Below are 10186 nucleotides of genomic sequence, written 5' to 3' on the forward strand. Positions count from 1 at the left end.
GATTTTTATTCTAAAAGCTATATTGATAATTTGTTTTCTCTTACCAAAAAACTCAAGGCTCTACCCTATTTGATAGAGATATATAGGAACCCTGTGTTCTAGGTCCATGTTGAGAGATTAAATAATTAATACTTGGAAAAATTATAGGTAAAACACAAATTCACAAAAATATTAGTTAGTTCCTCATGTGGGTTAAATTGTAATTACTGTTCAATTTTAATTTATTGAAATGCTCTTAAATTTACAATGTTTTAGGTAATATCTATTCCTACAAATTCAATATATTGAATACAAATTCATATAACTAAATAGCTGGACTTGCAACATTCATCAGACGACACTTTTGTGTATATAGATGTCATGATGATAGGATAACCATGGTAACATGATACATTAAAAATAAAATCTAACTCTCCTGTATAATCGTTAATATAAATCCGATTTAGGTGATTTTTTCTTATTCTTTAAGATAATATAATTATCTATTATTATATAATCATAATTATGTTTTTATAATTTTTTGTAAATATAATATAGCTTAATAAAATCAGGAACATTGTTGTCTTATTCTTCGAAAAGAGACGAATCAATTGTTGTACAATAACCATGAAAAAAATACTTGTACTTTCTCAGATACGAATCAAAAACGTTCAATTTTGTTCATGATTTTATATGGGGCAAAAAAAAAACAGGTAAATTGGTCCAGTAATTCAAAAGTTTATTGTGCACAAAGGTTCAAACATTCTTACACACATTTTATCCTATTATTTTATACTTTACTTTTCCTTTGTTTTTCTATCTGTTTTTTTTTTTTTTTAATATTTCTTCTCCCCCAATTATGTATATTACCATTTATTGTTCACCTAATTTAAATATTTTTTTACTATGTTTACTTTACAAATTATTTTCGTTATTGTGGCATAACTGCCGTCCCCACTCCTCCCAATACCAACGGTCACTTTGTTTTTGACTGCCGTCAAAACAGGTATGCATTCTGTCTCATCATTTGATTTGTAATTTTTTTCTTTTTTTCTTTTTTCATCTTTCTATTTGTACTTTCTTTAATATTTCTTCTCTTATCTATCTGTTACTATTACCCTTTTCATTTAGTATTTATAACCTTTAATTTTTCTTATTATATCTTATGTTTTTACATTTTATACCCCTGTTATTTTACACTTATGTTTTTTCTTTTTTTCCTTTTTGTAACTATAGTGTTTGTATCTGTTTTAGCCCTGACGAAGCCCTGCAACGTGGGGCGAAACGTTGGCTCAATAAAATAGTATAATTCTACTATTTTAGTTTTTTTTTACCGTACCCGGACCATATTCCATTCATTCTTTTTTATATTTATAGATTGTATACAGATGTTCGACTATTTATTTTTCTAAATGATTTATTATATCTATATAATGTGTACTTAAATTATTAGTATCAGTCTTATAAAGAGAATCTTCCTGATTTATTGTTTGTAATTAATAGGGACGGAACCACAGTCCTTGTATTTAATTTTCAAATTTTTTAAACTTTGCTCTCGACATTTTTTTTTTTTGTTGATGGTAGTTTGTTTATGTAATAAAATACGGCATCTCAATTCAAGATAGCTGAATTAGATTTGTGATAAGTTAATCCTTAATTTTTTAATTAGTTTTGTTGTATAAAAAAAAAATTGAGAAAACATAAAAAATTTATAAAACAAAATCATTTTAGAATACAATTTCCAGCAAGAATCCTTGTAACATGAGTATCCCCAATGAGGCGGTAACTCGAGACCACAATTATAATTATGAATTATCAAATGGAATTTCTTCATTGTAGTTGTTATTTCTTCATTATAATTGTTAATATTATTAATTTGTAGGTGTTATTAATTAATTAATGTAACTATTTTATATATAATCTCATCACTTCTTCGTAACTGATTTTAGTGTTAAAAAAAAAAAAAATTGCCCATTTCTCAAACCTTTCAATTACAAATTATCTTCATAAGACCTGGATAGAACAGCCTGCAAAAAATGTCAATAGTTAGATGTGAGCTGTGATTGTCCTTAAGGATGGCAACGCTAGTCGAAATGTCCAACATTTAAAATATTAATAACGAGAGTTTGTGACTTAAATTGATGTAATTTATTTTATTTCAAATTACAGTAACTGTAATAGTATTTGAATTTAGTTTTTTCTCAATTGTGACCCACAAAACCCAGTTCGATTTGGGTATTTATTCATTCGTCTAACCCTTATAGAAAGTATAGTTTTTCTTCCAAGCCATGAAGAATCAGATACCCACTTAATTGAGGTAAAGTGCACAAAGAGTGTCTGCCGGACCCTGATTCGATCCTTGCCAGGTATAGAAATAAAGGAAATACATTATTCAGTGATAGCCATACTCTGTCCTGATTTTAGGAGTACTTCAGACACCTCACTTGATTTTTTGTTTTTGATAAGCATGTATGAAACCGTAATAATAATTAGGCATTTATTAGATGACCATTGTGAAGAAAGTTAATGAAAATAAATTTGATCACTTTTTATAATTTTCAGATAGTGAAACGTAGTTTGAGCTGTCAGCTTTTCAGAAGCTGTCTTCTGTTTTATCGTTGTAGATTCCAAGAAATGTGTGACATATTGGACAGGAATGGAGAACAGTAAGATATGTTGTTTCGACCAAGCAGCTAAGGCAACATCCCCTAAAAAATAAAACAAATCTCAAAAAAAAAAAGGAAATAAAAACGACATTTTTAAAAGTCAATAATTTGTTAACTAATAATAATTGTTAATAATTATCATTGTAGGAATTTTTTTGTCTACTTTGATCTAGCCTTAGCAGGAGTATTTAGTCAGAGATGGCGGACAATATATAGGAATCAACCGAAAATCGATAATATAATCATAATCGATAAGGCTTTGTGATCTTTAAATATCTTTTAATAAAATATATGTTCTCATTAAACAAATATGACAACTTGACGTTTTAGATAATTTCATAATAATTAAAATGATTCCTTTTACTTTCTCAACTCTAAAAAGATAGATGAGATTTAGAAATCAATAGACAATTTTTTTTTTCATATCTCACTGAATTTTTTAAAAATGTATTTATTGATATTTACAACTGTATAAAAAATACAACAAGTAAATTTGATCATAATGACATAATGATATGATACAGGATGTAGAGAAACTACCCAGTAGTAGAACTCTAAAAACAGTTTACAATATAAGGTCACGAAGCCATCTTCTTTTCAGGCGCCTCGGAGGATTGCCAGGAATGGAAGAGAAAGCAAGGTTAGAAAATAGTGGGTTTGGGTGGTTTCACTGAATTTAAACTACACTTCCTTAAATACAACTTATTCAAAAAAATAATTTGTCTGTAAAAAATGTTCGTCGTCTGTTGGAATAAACAACTTCTTGTTATTTTAAGCTATAATATCATTTTTTATGTCAGTAAAAAGGATATGTTAGCATCTCGGGGAACTCAAAGATTTTAGTGCTAATTCCACTAGACAGTACCTTTTAACCTGAGTTGAAAATAAAAAAAAAATTGTACTGCTACAAACCAAGGAGGGGGATGTTGAGTACTTTGTAAGGAAGAAGTGTTTCTTGAGCAACGGTTGCAGAAGGAGTTGTTTTTCTCAAGATAACGCTCAATCGCTAGATTTTTTCCTAGTTAAGAGCACAAAATCTATTAAGGCTAGGTGTGCCTCAGGTGTGTTCCCGAACCATAGGGCTGACTCTTATAGTAAGGAGTTGCCTCTTATAATAAGGTTAATCTTATAGTACTGTTATCTGTTATAGGAAAAACGAAATTCAGAAAGAAATAAAGATGGGAAAAGCTTGTTAATCAGCAGTATCGAGAATACTTTTGTGAGGACTCAATGTTAGTCGTTTGTCCAGATGAAGTCCAAGGTAGCAGATCTGTTCTACAGAGGAATAAAAGCAACACTATTAAAGGATACTGCAGAGCAGTCAATAGTTTTACAGCGAAGGTATAGGTGATATGATGGTATTTGTTAGGATTTATTTTGATCCTCCAATTACGGCACCATTTTTCGAGGGTTGCGATATGGGGTTGGAGCGTTTGGGATGCAATTAAAGGTTTATTATTGTCTGCGAGCACACATGTGTCATCAGCGTAAGTGGTGAGGATAGTGTTAGGATTGTTTGGGAAGTCAGCTGTATAGACAGTGTAGAGGATGGGTCCGAGGATACTACCTTTAGGAACACCAGCTTTCAGAAATTTAAAGGTTAAAAATTATTAAGAATACTATTATACTTCTGAATATTTTTGATGAAAACGAAACATGGCCAGTCACAAAAAGAGAAGAACAAACCCTTGTGAATTTTGAATAAATGGTATTGAAATGCAATGTTTCTGGCTGACACCAATTCTTCGAGGGTAGTAATGTGGGATTGGAGGGTTATGAATACAATGGAAGGATCATTATTCACTGATAATAGACGAACTCATACGTTTCAGGACAGTGTTAGATTGAGTTGGGATATCAGTTGTAAAAGCTGTGTAAAGAATAGGACCAAGAATACTACCTTGAGGAATACAAAATGGCTGAGGAAAGAGGAATGAGTAAGCACTGTTGTGATTTACTTCAAATAATCTGTCAGAGAGATAAGAACGGATAATGAGGAAGTATATAGGAAGTAGGAATTTACGAATCTTGGATAGCAGTCCTGGATCTCTGGCTCCATCGAAAGGAAATAATTGAAATGATAATTCATCAATCACTATTTAGAAAAACCAGCATTTTTTTAAATATATATTTTATAAAATTTCATTTTGTTGATTCATTGTGTTAAAGAGATTATATATTTATATAATAAATCAACAATCACTGTTACCCAGATGATTTTTCTTGTGTTTTCGTAAGTACCCGTTGGTTGCAAATGTAGCAGATCATATAAACAGGGTAAGGCCTCCCGATGTCTATCGGACCAGTTGGCGTTATCAGTTCTGTGAAACGCCATGATTATTGTTTTTTTTAAAATGACAGTTAATAGAATAAATGTATTTAACACAGTTTTGATTAATCATCGTGTAACCTACGTCTCGCTTCACTTTTCAGAGTTGAATCCTGTAAGAAGTTAAGTTAAGTTTCAGGATTCAGCCCTGAAGAAGCCCTGGAAAGTGGAGTGAAACGTTAGTTACTACTAAATAGTTATTCTGCTATTCTGTGCGTTCCTTGATAACAACCCCGACCATCTTCCAAACTTGAATGACAAGAAGGTATAAAAGAAATTTTTTATAGCTCTTCTGCTGGTTTGTTGAGAGCTCTAAAAATTATCCCTAGTGAACAAAGTCCTAGAGATGAATGAAAAAATATTCTACAAGGAAGTATGCCCGAGCAAGTAGTATGCCTTCCTCCACTCCCACTCCGCTCCAAGTGACAGAAAGACATTTTATTGATATTATTCCACCAACCGTCAATAAAGCCAAACCGTATAGACTTTGTATAGTGTGATGTTCGAAACGAATAATTAAAAAGAAAGTGAGGAAGGAAACCAGATACTACTGTCCGAATTGAAACGTCTGCTTGCGTATCACGTGTTTTAAAATCTATCATACATGGACTAATTACTGACAGGGTACATATAAAACACTTTTTTTTTTTACGTTTGTTATTACATGCCGAAGTATTTCCGAACATGAATAAACTAGACATTTTGTTGACAAGAATTCGTAATTTGACCACACTCTCAAAGGGTTAAACAATAGAACTGATTTTAAAAATAAATTACAACTCTAGAACTGTTAGGTTATCAGAACTCCAAAACATTAGAGGAAGAGGAGGAATGAGTAAGTCTCGTGATGACCTATTATTCGATTGGCTTTCATTCCACATACATAGGTTGCCACCCATTTTTACGTTCTGGTCATTTCTGATTTAAACTAATCAATATGGATAATTTTAAGTACTGTATCTATTTTTAAAATATATAACATTCCTACTTTATTGACAAACTCATTTAAAAGTGTGTGCGTGTACATGCTTGTTTCGAATTCAAATTATCAAAATTTAATTCTGGGTGAAAAACCTTATTATTAAGAATGCAGTTTAACTTTTACCATAGTTCTCGGAAATAACTTCGCTCGTGTCTGCTTTTGAAGGAAAACTTTGAATCGACTGGGATTTCGTATCACTACCTTATGCAAATAAAAAAAAAAATATTAAAACTCCTTTATAAATATGAAATATAAGCAATGTTGTATAAGTCAAAAGCTTGTGTGGATTACCAGGCTCAGTCGATCGTTCAGGATTTAAATTTTCAGCGTGTTTTACTCCTGCAAAATAAAAAAAATGTTAAAACTCCTTTACAAACATGAAATATAAGGAATGTTGTATAAGAGAAAAGCTTGTGTGGATTACCAGGCTCAGGCGATCGTTCAAGATTTAAATTTTCAGCGTCTTTTACTCCTGCAAAATAAAACAAATGTTAAAACTCCTTTACAAACATGAAATATAAGCAGTGTTGTATAAGACAAAAGCTTGTGTGGATTACTAGTCTCAGGCGATCGTTCAAGATTTAAATTTTCAACGTGTTTTACTCCTGCAAAATAAAAAAAAAAAAATTAAAACTCCTTTACAAACATGAAATATAAGCAATGTTGTATAGGACAAAAGCTTGTGTAGATTACCAGGCTCAGACGATCGTTCAGGATTTAAATTTTCAACGTCTTTTACTCCTGCAAAATAAAAAAAATGTTAAAACTCCTTTACAAATATGAAATATAAGCAATGTTGTATAGGACAAAAGCTTATGTGGATTACCAGTCTCTGGCGATCGTTCAAGATTTAAATTTTCAGCGTGTTTTAATTCTGCAAAATGAATAAAATATAATTGTTTGTAAAATATTAAAATTACGTTAATAACAGTGTAGGATTTACACACAGTTTTTGTATAATTTATTTGTAAATCTGGATGAGACATATTTAGGTTGGCGGTATGTCGGATTTACACATCAGATTCTGTAAATTTATTCAAACTCAATTTGGTGCCACCTTAATGCGAAATAAAGACAGCGAGAATCACATTTGTAACCTCACGTTACAGGCGCACGCCATATGTCTCGACAGCCTGTTCACCCGTTCGATCAACAATTACACCTTTTTCAAGCGCACCAGCGTTCGTTGGAAGAACCACTGGAACGGTTAATGTAACGCTACCGCAAACTCATAGAAATCCAGAACAGGGCGTGAGGAGAAGACGGTGGCACTCTTAGACCGGACTGTTTAGGGGCGCATGTGACGGCGATCGTCAGCTATCACCACAGGATCGTGTGCAACAACCATCCTCAGTTCGCTGCTCGAAATTCCTCGGAGTTCTTCCTTGTATTTATCCTTATATTCCTTGAAATGGGGTATATGAAAAGGGTAGGGAAATCTTTTCGTGCATTAACCCTAGAACATGAATCCGACGTAATTCTGTCCATATTGGCTCACCAAGCATTGGACCCTATCACCAGGTGGAACTTCGAGTTTTCCTACACCAATAGCGAGTTCCAATCCGCGAATTAAGTTATCTCTTTTGTGAGGCAACGATTGAAGGCCTGCAAACTTTTTCATGAGCTATTTCAAGCTGCATTTCAGCAGCAACTCTCAGACGATTCACGCGCTAGACTTTCCGACTAGAGGAAATATGTTGCATCCCTGCTTTCTAGCCAAGATAGTCTGAGAGATTATGTATCTCCAGACTTCTGCGTGTCTTGACCTAGACGAATGACTCCTAGAAAAAATCGGTAAGATCGCCAGTCGCACAATAGTTCTTCGCACGCGAAATCCACTTTCCCAGCAAAGAACCTTGTCCCAGTTGTAATGGGTGACAGTGCTTTAAATTCCAAGCTTTGACCTCTAAGGAACGCTATAACTTTATCAAGTCATCGTGTATTTGTCGTAACTGCTAAAGACCGGGTCAATAAGATTCAAAATGATACTCTAATTCACAGTGTGTTGCATGTAGAAGGTTCTCCAGCTGCGCCAAATTCCTCGAAATCAAGCGATTTTGTGGATCATACCCATTACTGATCCAGACCTCATAACCCAACTTCTGGAGCGCTAATGGTCACTGCATGCACTATATTGAACGGGCCTAAACATTCCGGGCAAGCACAGCTATTAATAGATCCCGAGAGCCAATACACGTTTATTACTACGCAGCTCGCAGCCCGGATCGGAACTGAAATGCAGTCCTTTGATGGCCGAATAGATGGACATCAGCGGCGCTTGAAACGGTAATCGTCAGACATTGCCACAGGATTGTTGGCAAGAACCATTCTCTCTCCTTTACATGCCTCTTCAGGGAGTAAATTTTGCTCTCTCATAAATTATACAACATATTTCCAAAAATATCTCACAGTTTATGTTACAAAACTATAAACATGCAATAAAGGGCTCACGGTCGTAAGGAAATTATCAGGCCTCTCAGATTGCAAACAGTTGATGCAACCCGGTCGAGGATTGATAAATTAAGACAATTTAGTGAGAAAATTTTAGGATTAGAGACATTTAGCTCACTTTCTAACGGATCTTTTTTTTCTTCTTTCTACCAATTATTATTAGAAGTTAATATTATTTCATTGTAAATATTCTATAATGGACTAAAGAGTCCATAAATGAATGAGTGAATCAGTACATTCCAGTGATATTTTTAGAAATATATGTTTCTCATTTATTTCACTTTGCCTTCTCTGGATCTCTCTTCCTTTCGTAAGGACTTATAATCACCTTCGCGACTATAGGCTTGCGTTTACAGTTAAGTTTACATCCTTGAAGGGCTTACGTCTAGTTCCAGTAAGACTCATCCTGTCCATTCATTTCCTAATTAGCTACCTAAGCTGAGTGACCACGCATCGTCGGGGCCTTCACATCTTCAATTAGCGTCAGAACCATCTAATTTAACACAACCAAATCGACACCTTCATTAGAAATAAATACACTTTGAAATTTCCGCCTTCGCATTGAGCGAATTAGTCAGCTATGAAACTGCTAATATTTCATGTGTTATCCCAACACTTTTAAATATTCTATCAAAATTCCCAGTTCCCTGGCTCACAGTCCCCATTAAGTGCTGGTTTTCAAAATGCATAACGATGTGTTTTTTCTCATCAATAATCAAATTCCTAACAATTTTTAAAGGTTTTTTATCTCTTAAGTGAACGTAGCGAGTGAAAATCGAAAGCTGTTATTCTATTATAATACTAAGTAAGAGGGTGGTTTGCAAGCCTTGGAGTATTACCTACGGCTCAACTGTTTAGGATGAGATATTACCTAAGGCCCAACTGTTTAGGAATGGGGTATTACCTAAGGCCCAACTGTTTAGGATGGAGTATTGCCTAAGGCCCAACTGTTTAGGATGGAGTATAATGATTAGGATGGGGTATTACCTAAGACTCAACTGTTTAGGATGGGGTATTACCTAAGGCCCAACTGTTTAGGATGGGGTATTACCTAAGGCCCTACTGATTAGGATGGGGTATTACCTAAGGCCCAACTGTTTAGGATGGGGTATTACCTACGGCCCAACTGACCTAACTTGTTCTCGAGATTGGCATTTTCAGTTTTGAGCCTCAAGATTTCTTTTTCCAAAATTTGTGACGCTTCCAATACTCCTTCTCTCAGATCTGGTCGCAAGGATGTAATCAAATGGTCTTGGGTGAAGAGCTTCATGTTGTCAAATGCTGTTGTTAAGTCATTTGAATCTGACATTTTTCTGCTTACTTAGCTTTCTTTATTTTCCATAGAAAATATATTGAGTTAATTTCGTTGGTTATGCATGTTCCTGAATGAATCGTTTCAGCTGTTATTAAATGTATGAAAACAAAATGATATTATTAATATTTATTATTTATTTATTGCTATTTACAATTGTATTTAAATAAAAACACATGAAGTAAATGTGACAAAAGACCAAAATGGAATGATACAGGCATAGATAAACTACCCATTGGTAGCACTCTAAGTTATTATTAATGGAAGTTTTTTTTGTTATTAAGCCATCTTGTCATTTTCTCGATGGATTTGTGAACTCTTAATTGTGACGCGGAGTAAATTTAAAATTTAATATTAACTCGTCTTAAGATCTACGGGCTTATAAAGTTTCAGTGCAGTTTTCTTATCACAAAGGATTTCTTGTAATGATTGAAATATGAAGCACATATTTCAAGATCGCTTACCGG

The 10186-nt window shown here is 33.5% G+C and overlaps 1 protein-coding gene across 8 annotated transcripts; it reads right to left on the bottom strand.

Annotated features, from left to right (window-relative positions):
• Positions 1-2197: 2197 nt before the first annotated feature.
• Positions 2198-9802, bottom strand: LOC106682982 (uncharacterized). Of its 8 annotated transcripts, none has more exons than XM_014424167.1 (9): positions 9539-9802; positions 6783-6830; positions 6650-6697; positions 6514-6561; positions 6381-6428; positions 6248-6295; positions 6080-6157; positions 4855-4966; positions 2513-2687 (listed from the first exon to the last, which is right to left on the bottom strand). In XM_014424167.1, exons 1-9 carry the CDS (start codon positions 9714-9716, stop codon positions 2573-2575), a joined length of 723 nt encoding a protein of 240 aa, XP_014279653.1. In that variant the 5' UTR covers positions 9717-9802; the 3' UTR covers positions 2513-2572. The 8 variants fall into 8 exon arrangements, 7 of the variants coding, with proteins under 7 accessions (XP_024218602.1, XP_066901717.1, XP_014279653.1 ...); XR_010842952.1 differs by having other exon boundaries at positions 2668-2687; positions 6080-6153; XM_024362834.2 differs by lacking the exon at positions 4855-4966 and having other exon boundaries at positions 2198-2687.
• Positions 9803-10186: the final 384 nt, after the last annotated feature.

This window comes from Halyomorpha halys, unplaced genomic scaffold, assembly GCF_000696795.3.
Source record: "Halyomorpha halys isolate HHAL.00 unplaced genomic scaffold, Hhal_1.1 Scaffold25.1, whole genome shotgun sequence".
NCBI lineage: Eukaryota > Metazoa > Arthropoda > Insecta > Hemiptera > Pentatomidae > Halyomorpha > Halyomorpha halys.